Source organism: Podarcis muralis, chromosome 1, assembly GCF_964188315.1.
Source record: "Podarcis muralis chromosome 1, rPodMur119.hap1.1, whole genome shotgun sequence".
Taxonomy (NCBI): domain Eukaryota; kingdom Metazoa; phylum Chordata; class Lepidosauria; order Squamata; family Lacertidae; genus Podarcis; species Podarcis muralis.
The window spans coordinates 103,117,047-103,136,033 of NC_135655.1; the positions used below are offsets into that span (position 1 = coordinate 103,117,047).

Here is an 18,987-nt window from a genome sequence, read left to right on the forward strand (position 1 = left end):
ACCCTTGAACTTTTTCCAGGCCACACCCTCCCCATTCTACTTCGCACCTCAGGGTGTTTTTGATTGGCTGGAATGTGTCTTAGAACTTTGCTAATGCTTCTTACTGGTCTGGATGGAGGATAGAGAGGGATCAGTGTGTGTGTGCGCGCACACGCAGAAACAGTTGTGTGTTAGCTGCAACAGGTTAACACGGCTTCTCTTCTGGAAGTTACTTACCTAGTGTGTTGGTGGCGATATAAACATAAATAATAAGAAGTAGTATAAATAAGTAACTGCACTGACTTAATGTGCATTGAATATAGCATTCTACCCTGCACACTCCTTTATTTATACTGCTGCGGCCATACAGTTGTACAAGTGCTGCAGCAATTAATGTGTGCATATGTGGCAGAGGAGGGGGAGAAAATTGCCACCCGACTCTTCTATCCTGTTCTGGTTCACGTGAGAAACCTCTGAATCTTGACCAAGTCTGGATTGATTCCCCTTGGGGAGGGAAAAAGTGCCTTGTTTGCTTCAACTTCTCTTCCCTGGCAATTCTTGTTTCAACATCCTTTTTTGTGGAATGCTGTGGATTAACTCTGTTAACCGAGAATTCAAAGGAAAACAATTAACGTTAATTGCAACCACATTGTTATGGTCTGTTCACATCAGACCTCTCAAACCTTAAGCCTGCTGTGGTCACCCATGTTTGCTTTCTCTTTCTCCGCAGAATGCAATGAATTTGCCTCCTGACAAAGCAAGGCTACTTCGACAGTACGACAACGAGAAGAAGTGGGAGCTGATCTGTGATCAGGTAAGTGTGACAACCAATAGGTTCCTTAAGGCTGGTCTTACAAACACTGTCCCTATGCCATGATAGTAGTAGATGCCTAGGAAGCTGCCTTATACAGGACCAGACTCTTCATTCATCTGGTCTGGTACCTGCCATTCTGACTGGCAGCAGCTCTCCAGATCTAGAGCAGCTTAAAGTGTCAAGGATTGAACCTGGTACTTTTCTCCATGCAAACAAGACCAATGCTCTCATTAAATCTCTTAAAATGTTGGGGTAGCTGAGAACAGAAATCTAATGGGTTGTTTCTGCTGGCAGAAGACTTCTAACATAGGATTGATTCATGCAACCTCTTGAGTGTATGATAGCTGTGAGAAAAGCCTGTGTATGTGGCTTCTAGTCTCTGATGATCCAGTTGTGTGCACCCGCTGCTGTGTTCAATATTCAATATTTCCCCACTTTATTTGCAAATCAATCCAAACACCTCTTTTTGAGCAAGCACAGACTTTCCTGGTCATTACCACATACCCATTGGCTATGTGATTTGATTTAAAGAGAGCCTGACGCCTGGGAAAAGGAAAGCAGCCACCCCACCTTGAGGTTGAGAAGTGGAAGCTGCAGAATGTGGATGATGCTCTACACCCGGAATGTGTGATTTGCCAGTGATGGCCAGGAGTAATAAAAGTGCCATGAAAAAGCCAAGGGGAAAGATGCAAATCTTTGGGCTCTAAACCCACGTGAACTGCATTAGCTCAGACTACAGGGCTGTCCAGCTGTAAACCCTCATTGAAAGGATCCTCCCTATCTGTATTTTAGAGCATATGTGTTTTATTTCCCCTTTGCAACACTTTTCTTATTGTTGATTGATACAGGATACAGGATATGGACAGTGTAGCTTTCTAAGCTTTGGCGTAAAATGCAATAGATTAAATGGTTTGCTTGACCTGAGTAGAAACAAGATGGGTTCTGTCTATTTCTTGGTAGATACAATTCCAGGTCACAGCGTCCTGAACCATGGGGTACCTGGAGGCAAGTCCTGCTGGAGTGAATACTCCCACAGCAGATGTTAGTGTGCAGGCCAACAAGTCGAGAGTCCACTCAGGCCAAATTCCCACCTCTGCAGCCAATGCAGGGGTCAGGGTACATGGAGGTCAGTCCCACAAAAGAATAGTCTCCAAGAGTTCCCTGGAACATCCAAGCCATGGTCCAACCAACGTGGCAAGTTGAGCAGACCCAGCACCTCAGCTCTGCTTCCCTTTTGTACTTTGCCTGCTGATTGTGGCATCTGGGCTTGATGAGGCAGGTGACCCTCGCCTGTTCCAGGCTCACTCCAGCGGAGAAATCACACACATACTCCCAGGGCTAGCGAGCCCTACCTGACCAGCTAGGGAGCTGGGCTGGGGACCTTCCTAGATCATCCCTACGCTTCAGAGCCCACTGTGTTCATGGAGCCTGAGGCTCCTCTGGCTCTGGTGATGGGTCTTGCTGTTTTGGTTCCTGTGCACTGAACCCATCCCCTCGACATGGTCCATCACCCAGTGAGTACTTCCTTCCCCAAACCCCTGCTTGCTTTGGTGTGTCCCAGTCCTGGCTACACCCCTCACCAGGATCCTCTTCCTCCTCTCTGTCATCCTGCCAGTTCTTGACACAGCATGACTATCACAGTTGGTCTCCTCACAAAGAGAAACTGAGGGATCACTAGTCTGTTGTCCCCATTTCATTTCCAGAGACTAGGCCACCACCATTGTTAAGGAAAGGGGGAAAGCCTGGCCCTGTGTCATACTGTTTGGATTGCTTAACTTGGGCCAACTTCTGCAGGATGTAGAGAAGTGAAACATTTGCCTCCCCTCTTCTTTAGTACCTTTTAGTCTTTTCTGAAAATGATGGAATTGCTGCCAACCATTCGGAGAATGAAACCATGGTCTTTGGGGATGCACAGTTTCCTGCCACTGCACAATTATTATATCTGCAGTGGGCCAAATAGAAATACAGCATCATTTATTTATGCCCAAGCTGGATTTCGAAGGGGTAGAGGAACCAGAGACCAAACTGCAAACATGTGCTGGATTATGGAGAAAGCTAGAGAGTTCCAGAAAAACTTCTACTTCTGCTTCATTGACTATGTCGACCACAGCAAACTATGGCAAGTTCTTAAAGTAATGGGAGTGCCTGATCACCTCATCTGTCTCCTGAGAAATCTCTATGTAGGACAAGAAGCTACAGTTAGAACTGGATATGGAACAACTGATTGGTTCACAATTGGGAAAGGAGTACGACAAGGCTGTATGTTGTCTCCCTGTTTATTTAACTTATATGCAGAATTCATCATGCAAAAGGCTGGGCTGGATGAATCCCAAGCCGGAATTAAGATTGCCGGAAGAAATATCAACAACCTCAGATATGCAGATGACACAACCTTGATGGCAGAAAGTGAGGAGGAATTAAAACCCCTTTTAATGAGGGTGAAAGAGGAGAGGGCAAAATATGGTCTGAAGCTCAGCATCAAAAAAACTAAGATCATGACCACTAGTCCCATCACCTCCTGGCAAATAGAAGGGAGGCAGTGAGAGATTTTACTTTCTAGGAATCCATGATCACTGCAGATGGTGACAGCAGTCACGAAATTAAAAGAGGCCTGCTTCTTGGGAGAAAAGCAATGACAAACCTAGACAGCATCTTAAAAAGCAGAGAGATCACCTTGCCGACAAAGGTCCTATAGTTAAAGCTATGGTTTTCCCAGTAGTGATGTATGGAAGTGAGAGCTGGACCATAAAGAAGGCTGATCGCCGAAGAATGGATGCTTTTGAATTCTGGCACTGGAGGAGACTCTTGAGAGTCCCATGGACTGCAAGAAGATCAAACCTATCCATTCTTAAGGAAATCAGCCCTGAGTGCTCACTGGAAGGACAGATCCTGAAGCTGAAGCTCCAATACTTTGGCCACCTCATGAGAAGAGAAGATTCCCTGGAAAAGACCCAGATGTTGGGAAGATTGAGGGTGCAAGGAGAAGGGGACGACAGAGAACGAGATGGTTGGACAGTGTTCTTGAAGCTACGAACACGAGTTTGACCAAGCTGTGGGAGGCAGTGGAAGACAGAAGTGCCTGGCATGCTCTGGTCCATGGGGTCACGAAGAGTCGGACACGACTAAACAACAAGGGGGAAGCATTAGGGTTTTTTGAATCTGAAGCAGTCACCCAAAAAAAGAAGGGGAAATATTTTACAATAAAGGGGTATTTGGCAATCTTGGAAAGGCTCTGTTAAACAGAAGACCTGCAAACAGAGGACTAGACTCAGCAAATCTGTTTGCACTTAAGCACTTCTGAAGCTCAGCCATTGGGTCTGCCCATAGTTTCATAGAGTCACCCCAAATTAATAACTAAAACCAAAAGCAACTCCATGGAATATGCCTTGTATATCCCCCAGTGCAGTTGTCATTTTGTCTTGGAGCTACAGGACTAACAGTTTGTGTTGGTTGGCTATTCCACGCAGAACATTTAAAAGCATTGTACAGCTTACAATTGCAATTTACTGAGACACTGTGGCAAATTGCTTAATCTGCTGTAAGTAACTCATTTCCTCGGGGCTGTTTGCTTACAGCGTGCACAGTTAAGAGCGAAAAGCCTCTATGAATTGTGAGCTTTGTCCTCAGTTGTATACACTGTCAGCCAGCAGGATTCAGGAAGAATGCAATAGCTATATGGTTGAGGCCCAGGCACTGTCATTCACACCTCAGAGTCAATTGTGCTCATTTGCAGCACACAGCCCTGCCATTTCAGATAGAGATCAGTAGTCTTGGAGTCTGGAGATACATTGATAGCAGGGTTCAGGAAGGCAGGTGAGAATTTCAATCAGAGGAAAGGGGTGGGGAAATCTGAGAGATACTCTTGAATATTGTCATTTCGTTGTCTGAAGCACCTTGGTTCATCAAAGCCCTGCTGTTAAATGGCACTTGCTCTCATCTCCCTGTTCCAATGAAAGGGGGAGAGTTCCAGAACAGTTATGATAATTCCTCCTATGCACCCCCTTTGCCATTCCTTTCCACCTCTACCACGACTGTAAACATCAAGAGCTTCTATGTTGCAGCAGCCCCATCTGTGGCTGACCTACTGACTCCTCGAGGGTCATTGCCAGTGGGTGTAAATTAGAGCAGCCATGAGGCAGACATTTCATAAAGAGATTCGAATGAAGCATATGGTGCATGCAATATTTATATCTCTAACCATGCAATTACAGCACGTGGTTAAAGCAGATTCGGCATGTCAAACAGCAGAGACATAATACTGACAAGATCCTATTTGGCGGTAACAGACGGTTTATTCCTCTGATAAGTATTTGATTGTTGCTAGGCCCCTGTCCAGGAAAGGAAGGGACACACTTCCTCTGTAAGCTGCCTTATGTACCGTATTTTTCGCTGTATAAGATGCACCAGACCATAAGATGCACCTAGTTTTTGGAGGAGGAAAACAAGAAAAAAAAATTCTGTATCTCAGAAGCCAGGACAACAAGATGGATCACTGCGCAGCAAAAGCAGTGATCCCTCTTGCTGATCTGGGTTCTGGGATAGCTGCGCAGCCTGCATTCGCTCCATAAGACGCGCACACATTTCCCCTTACTTTTAGGAGGGAAAAAGTGAGTCTTATAGAGCAAAGAATACAGTATTTGAATCACTAGCCTAAGAAGCTGAGAACCCTATGAGATATTTTGGACATCTGAAGCAGGGGTGTGTGTGTGTGTTTGTGTGTGTGTGCATGTGTAAGGGAGAGAGAGGGAAAGAGACCTGCTTTCGTTTTCTCACATAGCAAGATATTATTTAATTTAGTTAAGAAAAATGATGAATAAGGGGAGACATCTGCTTTGTGACTGTGAGAACAGGATGCTGGACTAAGTGGACCTTTGGCCTTGTTCAGCAGGCTTCTCCTTATTGCTTTTGTTTATTTATTTTTAAAAATCATCCATGAGAATTCTCACTTTAACTTGGGGTGGGGAAAGAGGGCTCATTTCAAAAAATGCATCATCCCAAAGGCAAATAAAAATTACCCCAACTTTTATAGTTCTCCAAGCATCTGAGATTTTGGATAGTTCCGGGATTACATGTTAAAATGTTGCCCCCACCCCTGTCTGTTCAGCTAAATAAGTAAACAAATTAATATCAAAGCAAGCATCTGCGTACTTCACAAATGCTTTCCCCATGAAACCTGGATAGGAGGAGAAAGAGGAGGGGTCTGTATTGCGACTTCAGTAGATAGACTAGGGTGTAGGCATTTTTTTAGAATGGGGAGAATTGCTCGAGAAAGCTATTTCTGCAGTTTGGAATGGTAGGAATTTGGAAGGTGGGGGAATCAGATTAGGTTTCAAGGCAACACATGCACTAGGTAGGTCAATGGGAAAGAGCAATACGAGAAGAAATAAAAGTTGCATTTGCCTGTTCTTGACTGCAAATTAATTTGCCATCTTCAAGTAGGACCTCGATGACTAGGGCAAGTGATGTAGGAGAGTTTTCTTTCATTGGTTCAGGAGAAATGTGATCATTGCATCCTTTGTGCTTGACTAGTACAATCTGTTGGTTATTAAGGTTTGTGGGGAGGAGATTAGGTGTTTGGAACCTTTACAAAGTTCTTTTATGCCCCCTGATGGGTGGTTGGGGGCAATGCAGTTTCAAAAGGGAGATGTGGGGGGAGGGAATGCTTATTTTTTTAAAAGTCCTTAGCCCTGTAAGCTATGTTGACCTGAAGGATGAAGACTTGAGTAAGTTTTTGTCCAGTGAGCTCTATGAGCAGGAATTCAAATAGGGGGCTTCCGTTCAAATATGGCTTTCCATTCGATTACCAGTCCTCTGCCCATTGCACCAGAGTGGTTGAAATTCTCAGGTATATTCAGAGTAAGAGTGTTTTGAAATGCAAGTTTTGGAGCCTGCCAAAGGAAGGAAAGCTACAGGATTCATAGTAGAGAGCTGATGTGACCAAAATTTTGGACTGGATGTAGGGACACTCAAGTAGACTTTGAATCTGGTCTACGTAGTCCAAGTCCTTGTCCAATAAATGACACAAGTGTTCCTGGAGACCGTGATTCCAAATTTTTAATGTTCTTTATTAATTTTTGTGTGCAGTGCTTAGTTTTGTCTGTGGTATATAGTTTGACTCTGCTTTTATATAGTTGTTTGTTTTTTTTTAAGTCTGATGTGAAGGCTGTTCTTCTTTGAATCTGTATTGATGCCCCTCCAATTATATTGTATGTAAAAAATAAAACAGACTTAGATGTTATTTTATCTATTAGAAGCAGAATACAAATTTTATAAATGAAGAATGGAATAAATTTACCTCGCTCCCCCGTTACAATTTTAGACCTACACCCTAAGGGCTTTGTAGACACATCTAGGCAAATGTTCCCTTTTGTTTAAGGCTAAAGCCCCAAACTTTTGTTCTTTAGTTCATTATGCCTAAATTGGACTTTAGCCAATTAGACTAAAGAAAAATAAAACAAAATATTCCATTTCTTGTCCTCTTGTGGAGTTGTTAACCTTTCTGCAGCAGTGGGTAGGATATCCTGGAATCAGCTGTTCCATGTTCTCATTTATGACTCGGTTTATGAGTGATTTTTCCACCTTCTTTAGAAAAGATTTGTTAGCGACAAGGGAATGTGTGTGTGTGTGTGTGTGTGTCCTCATTGCATTAAAAGGTGGGTTATTTTTTAGAAACTAACGCCATAGTTCTTGGCATAAAACATGTCAATGAATCTCAGAGCACCAAGAGAGTGGAATTTGAAATTTCATTTGTCCGATTCACATTCTTTGGGGGGATGGGGGGCAAAAAAACGCCTTAATGTTTATAATTCTGTTCTGCAGACATTTGAAACCTCCCTTTGAGCTACTACTTTTCTTCACTTATAGTAGAATATGAATTTTGATGTGAAATTTGGAAAAGGGCAACCAAAATGATTAAAAGGGGAAGGTGCAATTCCCCATGAGGAAAAGGTTTCAGCACTTGGGACTCTCCAGAGTAGAGAAAAAGCGAGTAAGAGGGGACGAGGTAGACGTTTATATAATTACGCATGGAATGGAAAAAGTGGGTAGAGGAAAGTTTTTCTCCGTTTCTCGTAACAACTAGAATTTGTGGACACCCACTGGATGTTGGAGGATTCGGGGCAGATTAAAGAAAGTATCACACAGTTAAACTACGGAGCTTGCTTCCACAGGAGGCAGTGGTGGTCACCAATGGTGGATAGCTTTTAAAAAAGGAGTAGGCAAATTCATAGGGAATAAGGCTATCAGTGGCTACTAAACACAATGGCCATGTTCCACCTCCACTGTCAGAGGCAATATGCACCTGAATATCTGTTGCTGGTAATCACAGGTGTGGTGTGGCGCTCAGGTCCTGCTTAAAAGATCTTCCTACAAACTGCTTGGCCAGTTTGAGAACAGGATTCTGGACTAAATGGGCCATTGGCCTGATCTAGCAGTCTCTTGTTACATAACAACAACAACAACAACAGCAACAATTTATTATTTGTACCCTGCCCATCTGGCTGGGTTTCCCCAGCCACACTTTCATATACAGTGGTACCTTGGGTTAAGTACTTAATTCATTCTGGAGGTCCGTTCTTAACCTGAAACTGTTCTTAACCTGAAGCACCACTTTAGCTAATGGGGTCTCCTGCTGCCGCCAGGCCACCGGAACACAAATTTTGTTCTCATTCCGAAGCAAAGTTCTTAACCCGAGGTACTATTTCTGGGTTAGCGGAGTCTGTAACCTGAAGCGTATGTAACCCAAGGTACCACTGTAATTATGAAATTATAACTCACCCACACCTGTAGATTAAATACCACCTAAAAACTAGGATTGCAAAGCAGTTATGAAATCCTGCTTTGTAAACAGTGCTTAAACCAGAGTTTCCCAGTTTAGACAACACAAGAAACTGTGTTTGAACTAACAGTGAAGTCTTCTGTCAAGCCAGGCACACAAGGGGATGAGGGAATGCTTTTGTCTACTCCTTGTTCCCTCCTCTGGAAATTTTCTAGACTGAATTTTATTTTATATTTTATTTTATTTTAAATGGGCTGTAATTACACAGCTGTTTTTGAATATTGATCAGGGCACTTACCACCTGATGAAATTATTTTTATTTGGCTGTTTTATTGTGTGATTTTTGAGAAGTACACTCGGAATCTTTGCAGCAAGGCTAAATTTAAATAAATATATAAGCAAATGTCAGCAAATTTGTGGTATCAGATATTGTGGGAGTGAACTTTTTATATTATTAACATTGTGAATATAAACCCTTGCAAGCCAGGTTGTGTCTTGTGTTGCACTGGGGATATGTTTCTGCTTCTGCTTCAGAGCATCTTAAGTTCCATCACTTCTTGCTGAGCAGCACATTTGTATGCAACTGTATTGGGATTCCCCCTTCAGCAGTCCCAGAAGCATGTGGTGCTAGCCTTGTTTGGTACAGCAGACTCAAACAGCAAGTGAATTCCCGTCAGAGGATTTTTTTTTTTTTAGTTTTTATTTTAAATCAGACTGTCACACTGCATATGACAGACCACATCCACAAAATCTCTGCTCTCTCTCTTTTTCTTCTTGTTCTTCCTCTACAAAAGAAGCCTCCCACTCTCCAGTTAAAATTATCCAGCCATTCTTTCCAGAGAGTAGATGTAAGCATTGGGCTGTATAAAAATTGCTTCCATAATTTTTGCTGCCTTTGTGCTTCTGTTTATCTATTTCTCTCTTTGTAAAATATTGTCGTATTTATTTCTATATAAAAAATACATTAGATGCCATCAGTTCCTTTATTGGTTCATAACAACTGCTAAAAATAGTAGCAGCAGAGAAGGAAAAAGCCAGATTAAAACAGAGTAGAACTCAGTATCTAAAAGGCCATGCAAAATTTAAGGAGGCCCTTTCCTTGTGCTGTGAAGACATTAGACTGTGTGCTGGGCGAGCCTTACTGAGGAGAGCATTCAAGAGTCAAGTCACCACAGTCAAGAAGCCCCTCTCATGGGTCATTGCCTGCCTCACTTCTGAATGTGGGGAGACTTTTGACACAGTAGTCTGACCTGTGCAGATCTTGCTTTGTAAGTGGGTTCCAACTTCCCTAAGAAAGCTTCATCACCCCATGTTCTTTAAGCCCTGCTGTGGTTCACGTTAACTATGGGAAACGAGCCAAAGTTTGAGGTTTGCTTTCTTCTCTAAACTAGGATTGGGTAGAGCCATATGCAGCCCTACAAACATCTGTATCTGGCCCCTGGAACTGTCCTTAAGCCAGCCCTCCTCCATCACATCAACGTCTCTTCCTTTTGCATGGATGGAATGTGTCTTTGAGCAGCCGTAATGCCTCTTGCTTGCCTAGATGTGGTGTGTGTGTGTGTGTGTGTGTGTGTGTGTGTCTGTCTGTCTATCTTTCTATCTATCTATCTATCATCTATCTATCTATCTATCATCTATCTATCTATCTATCTATCTATCTATCTATCTATCTATCTATCCATCCATCCATCCATCCATCTATCATCTATCTATATCTATCTATCTATCTATCTATCTATCTATCTATCTATCTATCTATCTATCTATCTATCTATCTATCTATCTATCTATCTCTATCTATCATCTATCCATCCATCCATCCATCCATCCATCCTCTCTATCTATCATCTATCTATCTATCTATCTATCTATCTATCTATCTATCTATCTATCTATCTATCTATCTATCATCTATCTATCTATCATCTATCATCTATCTATCTATCTATCTATCTATCTATCTATCTATCTATCTATCTATCTATCTATCTATCTATCTATCATCTATCTATATCTATCTATCTATCTATCTATCTATCTATCTATCTATCTATCTATCTATCTATCTATCTATCATCGATCTATCATCTATCTATCTATCTATCTATCTATCTATCTATCATCTATCTATCTATCTATCTATCTATCTATCTATCTATCTAATCTATCATCTATTATCTCTCTCTGTCTCTCTTTCCCCCCTCTCCCACTCAAGTATTGGCTAGTAGGGTGGAGCGAATGGGGCTGCATTACTCTTCTAGCTTCCAAATGTTGTGCATCGCTGCTGTTTACTGAAGAGTGGGGAGTTCAGCATGGTGTAGGTGAAGCAGTGAATTGACCCGTCTGCTGCTCCAGTATACTGTTGAGCATCCTGCAGTATTACACTTTCCCCTTCTCAGTAACTGGAAGCGCCATGTGTTGTTGGCAAGGCAGGAAACCAACCCGTGTTGCCTTTCTGGCCACTACTGTGTATACCTTTGAGTTTTGTGTAGCAGGAATGGTAGGACTGTGCTACATAGGTGGATGTCACACCCAATGATGCCACTGGAATGTGTTCCCCACATTCCCATGTGGACCTCCCACCTGATGGCCCTAGAGCATAGTTAACACTGACCATTGTCTGTAACCACAATTAACTGCAGACGGAAGCATAAACTTTCAATCCCCTCCTCATGGCTGCATTGGGGAAGAAGAGAGTCCATGAACTCAAGTTCACTTCTGTTAGCACTAAAACTATGGTTTTGGCCGGTTGCCTCCATGCAGAGTGGGATGCCTGTGTAATATTTATCTACCACAACAGGACTGTGTGTTCCAAGGCCCTAGACAATGGCAGGTGTTCCACATCAGTGTGGTTTTAGGCTAGAGGCAGGTCACTCCCTAGAAAGCCCTTAGCCAATGGGTAAGGCGCACATTTTAGGAAATGCTTTCTGTTCTTATGTTATGCAGATGAGCAAGCACTGCTTTTTTTAAAAAAAAGTTAATTTGCTTTGGGAAATGAAAAGGATGTATGGAGTGTTTTGAAGATAAATTGTAAGGATATACTCCCTGAGATTTCCTTTAACAAATGCACTTTCACCCTCTTATTACTGGTTGCAAATTGCAGTTTGGACAGGCTCATACCATAACATTTTCTGATCATTAATAGAAAGCATTCCACTGCTGCCAAAAGAATACAGGATTTCTTGACAATTAGACTAAACACGGCAACATTGTGTATCTATTGAGGAACTCCCAAGAAGATACAGATTCTTCAAACTAAGGAGGGGACGATCTTTTGTTCACAACTGGTTTCACTATTCCAATTTTTAGTATGGACTAATTTTATTGTTTGCTGTTATCATTTTGAAGTCTGCTTGTAAACCATTTTGTAGCTGGACTTCATCTCATGTACTCTGAAGCCAAGTTTAAACTCTCTGTTATTTCCCAGCTTGTAGCTCCCAAGCTTAGGCCTATTGATTTAGCTGATAAGGCATTTTTTGTTTGTGTTAAATATTTATAACCTGGCTTTTGAACACACAATCCCTAAGGTGGCTAAAAACAAATTAAACCAATAACTTCTTTCTTTTCTAAATTTATATCTTACTTTTCCATCAAGCCAACAGATTCCAACACTTAATAGTGGCCATAAACAAACAAACTTATCAGGCCAAAGGCCTGTCAGAATACAGATGAGGGCTGTGCATGACCCCTTCTTGGCTGGGTGAAGTTGTAGGGAGGATTTCTGCAACTTTTGTGGAATGCCCACAAGAATCACAGCACTTTAGGGCAGGGGTCAGGAAACTTTTTCAGCAGAGGGCCGGTCCACTGTCCCCCAGACCTCGTGGGTGGCCGGACTTTTTTTTTGGGGGGGGGGAATGAATGAATTCCTATGCCCCACAAATAACCCAGAGATGCATTTTAAATAAAAGCACACATTCCACTCATATAAAAACATGCTGATTCCCAGACCGTCCGCAGACCGGGTTTAGAAGGCGATTGGGCTGGATCCTACCCATGTTTTAGGGTGTGTAGGGGCACTTACAAGGTGAGGAGGTTGTCTTTCCATTTTCTCCTTTGTCTCTTCAATTTTTTAATCCAGAGATGGGGAGCCTACAGTTCTCTCCAGATGTTATTGACCATCCATGCTGGCTGGTGCTGATGAGAACTGGAGTCTTAAGTACATCTTGGAGAGCCACAGGTTCCCCATCCTTGCTTTAAAAACATGCATGCCATGATCAGCATGTAGCTGCTTGGTTGCTTTAAAAACCTCTTAAGATCGGTGCATAGAATGATGCTGTAGGATAGCATGATATAATTCCTTCTCTCTAGTTTCTACCAAGTGATGACATACATTGACTAGTTGGATATTAACTAGACAAAGAGGATGTCCTTTTCCGAAGAGCTTAAGACCCAGGCAAACTTATATGAGAGAATGGTCCAGTGGCCTGTGAAGCTGCTGTAACATGGGAGCCTCATGAGTCCTATATCTAACCCTAGTCAGTAGTGTTGAAATTTCTAAATGCTCTTCATTCAAAGGCAGCCCTGCATAAGATGTAACCAAAGTATGTGTTGCCAGGGCCATGTCTGACCTCTCAGGGAATGGGCACTGTTGACACTCTAACCCCTATTGTGCAAAAGTACTGTGGAAATGCAGGCTTCTGGGTTCAGGGATGAATGCAGGTACCTTCAAGGGGAGTGTAACACCGTTCAAGGTAAGTTGAGCCCCTCTTCTCTGCCCTACCTTTCTGCTGCTGAGGAGCACCTCTATTTTATCTTGGTTGAGCTTCCTTGGATTTAGGTGGAAATGAATGCAGGCGGGGGTCAGGTTTCACCTGCATGTTGGTTACACCAAGTCCCAAATATAAGAATAAAACATACAACAATTAAGAGAAGAAAACCTGAGCAAAGAAAAGAACCCTAAAAGAAAATGGTTGCCAGGCAAGCATGCTTTGCAGTGGTATTCCATAGACATGGTGCCAGAACGGTTTAGCTTTCAAAGGTGGAACCATTTACAGTTGTCCATATAATGTAATAGCAACCATAATCCATTGACACCAGCACTGTACTAAGAAGTGAAGTACAAAAAGGCAGATACCAAGGAGTTTACAATCTCATTTGCTTACTTTCGGTGAACATGCTTGCTTCTGTTGAATTAGTAGGAATGCAAATTGCCCGTGTACAGTTGTTCCTTCAGGTAAAGCAAACCTGTCAGCCAATTTTTGAAAAATAAATGATGTGCTATAAATATGATTTCCTGGTGGAGAAGATGGAGAATTGTTTCTTCTGTAGCGTGGTTGAACTTCCCATGTTCAGTATCTGTATTTCACCACCCCCCACCAACCCTGTCACCTTGAATACACATTTACTTTTTTCAAATGTGAAAGTGATATTTTTGGGTGAAATGGGTAAGCACTAGAGTTCTTGACACCGGCCCCAGAAGATATAGATTTAGAATTCTCTTCTCTTGACTATAGAACCTTTGTGCATTTAGGCATGGAAACTCATTTTTTTAGAGAAACAATTGTTGGCTCTGTTTTATTTGCGGAGTGCGTCAGTGTATTGAAGTTAGAGGTTCAGTGTAATTGGATAGAGATTATTCTTAGATTTGGATTAAGGCAACTGATTTCAAATCTTGGGACATTCAGCAGCTGTCAGAGATTTGCTGTGCCAAAAAAAGTCATTGAGTGCTCTGTGTACATTGGCCTGATTTTCATTTCATGGAGGAAGGAATACAAATGTAGCTTATTAATAAGGAAGCACTCGTCACTCTGTTTCGAACATTATGAGATTACTTATGGTTACAATGAATATTTGCATGTGATTTGTGTCCCCCTGGTTTTTTGTTTTTAAGTCATGCCATATCCTGCCAGGTAGGACACGGGTGGCACTGTGGGTTAAACCACTGTGCCGCTTGGGCTTGCCGATCAAAAGGTCGGCAGTTCGAGACCCCGCGATGGGGCGAGCTCCTGTTGTTCAGTCCCAGCTCCTGCCAACCTAGCAGTTCGAAAGCACGCAGTGCAAGTAGATGAATAGGTACTGCTCCGGTGGGAAGGTAAACGGCATTTCCGTGCACTGCTCTAACTTCGGCAGGAGCGGCTTAGTCATGCTGGCCACATGACCCAGAAATACTGCCTGCGAAAGCAGACAAGCGCCGGATCCCTCGGCCTGTAAAGCGAGATGAGCGCCGCAACCCTAGAGTCATTCGCGACTGGACTAATTGTCAGGGGTACCTTTACCTTTACCTTTATATCCTGCCAGGATAAGACACTGAGTCTGGTGTGTGTCCATTGACACTTGGCCTTTTCTACATAGGCTCAAGCACAGACAATCCTGAGTTTTTATTGGTGCTGATCTCTGAGGTCACCTTGCCCTGACAAGTGTGTTTATTAAATCATTTCTCCCTTTCTCTTGAAAGCTGAGAACAAAGTATTTGTTATTGCAAGAGGTAGGTCTTTTGTCGTACATTCTAGTTCCACTTTGTAATATTAACAGTAAGAAGGGGAAATCAGTTCAGAGCACCCTGAGACTGTCTCCAGTAATGTAACTCAAGTCATCTGCTACCTGCCAAGTCACCTTACTCAGGTTTTACATTTCCTCCCACTTTCCCCAGTGATGTGACCTTTAATTGTTCTTTTACTACTAGTTAAATGATTTTCAAATTGGGCTAGGCTTGGTTCAGACAAAAGACTTCATGTTTTTCTGGGAGCATTACTAGTCTGTATTCAGTGCAGATCTCCCTGGAGTGTATTTAGCCTTCACAGCGATCGGAAAACTCCAACAAAAGCTCAGACTTCCAGATCTCTTCATTTGCAAACCGAAATGAAACAAAAGGAGTTGAAAGAGTTCTGCAGAGAGGAAACGAGAGTGGAGGGAATGGCTTTGCAGACAGTTGTAAACAAGCTCGAGCAAACAGTATTCCCATCAGAATAATGTGCTCTCAACAGCCACTATTTTAGAATAGTTATCTTGTCTGCTCTAGGGAAGTTGGCAGGAAAGTCATGCTTTCGTTATATGAGTTTCTAACTAACTATTACATTTTATGGATTATGCATGCCGGGTTTATGATTCAGTGAGCAGTTTCCCACATGGTTGGTCAAAGAAGCTTTATGCACCAGGGAGCAATAATGTGAAACTTTCAATTTCTTCTGTTAGCTTCTTTGAAGATGATTTTCACATTGCAGATGATTCATGGAAACAACAATTCTAACTCATTTGAACCACTGTGCCATTTCATCAGGTGTGAGTGACCTTGGCAGTTATGGCTATGGGCAGCAACAATTTCAGGGGCAATGGCAACACTTTTTAGGAACCTAAGAAGAATGTGATGGATCAGGACAATGACTCATCTAGACCAGCATCCCGTTCTCTCAGTGGCCAGCCAGATGCCTGTGGGAAGCATGCAAGCGGGATCACACCCCCTTCCAGTAGTCTCTAGCAACTGGTACTCAGAAGCAATTCTGCCTCTAACCACTGCTATGGTCATATATATATATATATATATATATATGCAGGTTTTGGTGTCCTCGGGTGTCTTCCCGTGTAAAAGTTGGGGTGTCTAGGCGACGTTTCGACGAGGTCTCACTCGTCATCTTCAGGCTGGTGTTTTCGGCTTCTTGTTACTGGAACAGAGCAGGATCTTAGTGTTTGAGTTCCTATAAATACTGTTGAAGGTGTGGTGTATAGCCTCCAATGTTTTGGGCAGAGAGGAGGTTCCCAGGCTAGTGTGCCTTTTCTTCTTTTGTTCCTTAATTACTTGAGGGATATCTTGAGTGATTTCTTGAGCGATATCCTGAAACGTCGCCTAGACACCCCAACTTTTACACGGGAAGACACCCGAGGACACCAAAACCTGCATTCCTGTACCCGTGAAAATCTACGAAAGCAAATATATATATATATATATATATATATGCCAACATAATCGATTACCCATGGAAGGCTTGGATTGTTGTTCTGGAAAAGAAGCCCATTGTGTGGTTTATCCAAAAAGATGAGCATTTTGTTTACATCTAGGACATATTAGCAATTTGGGATGTTGGTGGTCAAGATACCTAGCTGGTATTTAAGGTTGGTGGTGATGTAATAATGCATAATAATAATACATGTAATATTTTAGGGGTTTTTTACTGGTCTGTTGTATGCTGTGCTACTAAATTGTTTGGCTACTGTTTGGTTTTCTTCTTTTTGGATTCTTTTGGGCTGAAGAGTGAGAGACCGAATGCTTGAAACAATGAAAAAAAAGTAAACAAGAATAGTGAAAATGTCAATGTAGCGAACATTTAATACTCTTAGTTCTTGAAATAAATTGTGTATCGCTTCTCTTCCTCTCATGTACAAATGCATTTTCCAGCTTTGACCATGGTTATAAGTTGTTGACATTAGAACTAACCATAAAAGGTACTATGGTTTGCTTTTAATGAGGCTTTAAATATCAAACCCTGCTGAAACTCTGGATTCAGTTCCTAGTTAGCATCAACCATGGCAGTGCCTTCTGTATTAAATTATGTAGGTGTGCAACCTAAAGGCATACTCTAAGGTTCTGTTCGGACATTATGCCTGAATAGGGAAAGGCGACATGGTTGACATCCTCAAGGTCTGTGCATCCAGCCCTGGCCCCAATGTACACAACCCCTACATACACAACATAACAAAAGCCCTGCAAGATTAGACCAAATGCTCATCTAGTCCAGCATCTTGTTCCTGCAGTGGTCAACCAAACACCTGTGGGATGCCCACAAAGAGGACATGAGCACAATAGCACTCTTTGTGATCCCCAACAACTGGTATTCAGAGACATAGTGCATCTGATACTAGAAGTAATATACTGTAGCCCTTGAGATTAGTAGTCATTCATAACCTCATTGTGGTAGAGACTTCCATAACTTACTAGCTGCTGAATGAAGACGTGCAGTGAAGGGGTCGTCTAGGTGTGTTTGGCTGAGCTTGCTTAGAAGTCTCCGGGAGAGCAGGAGCACTGCATTATCAGGGTTCCTTAGCACAACGAAACTTCTAAATGTGTATCAGCCATATACTTTAAAGCCCCATTCAGACCTTTCCCTCAATATGGGAAGGTTTGTGGTGAAATAGGCGTGGTTGGCACATATGGGAATACTGGGGGCAGGGCTAGTGTTCATGGCCTGCAGACCCTACTTATGCTGCATAACACCTGAGTAACGTGCCTTTCCATAGTATGTTGCTTTATGTGTGAAGAAAAAAAAAGCGGAATCTTCTTCTAGAGTTGGCTTTGTTTGTTTACCCACATGCTACTCTTGATTATCTAGGTTGGATATTCAAAAAGGGTTAAGCATTTATTTTTCTGCTTGCTTAAAAACACAGACATACCGTATTTTTCGCACCATAGGACGCACTTTTTCCCTCCTAAAAAGCAAGGGAAAATGTGTGTGCGTCCTATGGAGCGAATGCAAGCTTTCGCTGAAGCCTGGAGAGTGAGAGGGGTCGGTGCGCACCGACCCCTCTCACTCTCCAGGCTTCAGGAAGCTATCCACTAGCCGTGGGAGTCCCAGCTCTCCCACGGCTAGCGGAGCGCTGCATTAATCCCGAAGCTTGGGGCGTGCGGAGCTCAGCGCGCCCCAAGCTTCTGGGTACCGGCAAGGTCTCCGCTAGCCGTCAAGGAGACCTTGCCGGCACCCAGAAGCTTGGGGCGCGCTGAGCTCCGCACGCCCCAAGCTTCGGGATTAGCGCTCCGCTAGCCGTGTCTAGGCTGTGGATAGCAGCCTGCTTCCCGGAGCGTCGGGCACCCTGAAAGCAGAGCGCCCGGCGCTTCGGGAACACATCCGCAGCGTGGGGACCCTTGTAGGAGTTCCCCGCAAGGCTCCCCACGCTGCGGATAGCAGCCTGCCGCCCAGCGCGAGGGGCGCCCTGAAGCAGAGCGCCCCTCGCGCCAGGCATACATCCGCAACGTGGGGAGCCCTGCAGCAGTTCCCCGCAAGGCTCCCCAAGCTGCGGATAGCAGCCTGCCGCCCGGCGGGTGGGGCGCCCTGAAGCAGAGCGCCCCGCGCGCTAGGCAGACATCAGCCAGCCCCACAAGCTCGGGGGACAGCAGGGAGGCGCAGTGCCACTATCCCGCTGTTCCTCGACCTCGTTCTGTTTCCCTGACCTGCTTTTGGGGGGGAAATAAAGGGGGGGAAAAATTCCTTTATTTCCCCCCCATAAAACTAGGTGCGTCCTATGGTCCGGTGAGTCCAATCGTGCGAAAAATACGGTATGCATGCACACATGGGGTGGGGGGGGACTGAAAATAGCCACAGAACTATTCTGAGGAATTAAAATGGTGCAAGGTCTTAGCCAGTTAGTGCTGACCTGCAGCCACCTTATGCTGCAGACTTGCATAAGTCACGATTTATAAGCATTTACTAGATTTGCCTTTCACATCGTAGTTCACAAGCTTTAGATTTCCACACGTGACTTATTTCTTTTT

General features: G+C 43.4%; 1 protein-coding gene across 8 annotated transcripts in view; it reads left to right on the plus strand.

Annotated features, from left to right (window-relative positions):
- Window positions 1–18,987, plus strand: part of FMNL2 (formin like 2) — a 193,129-nt gene that overhangs the window by 105,370 nt on the left and 68,772 nt on the right. For all 8 annotated transcript variants that reach the window (XM_028745968.2, XM_028745960.2, XM_028745984.2 and 5 more), the window contains exon 2: window positions 710–793. In XM_028745968.2, the coding sequence (XP_028601801.1) occupies window positions 710–793 (84 nt within the window). The remainder of the gene's footprint in view (window positions 1–709; window positions 794–18,987) is intronic.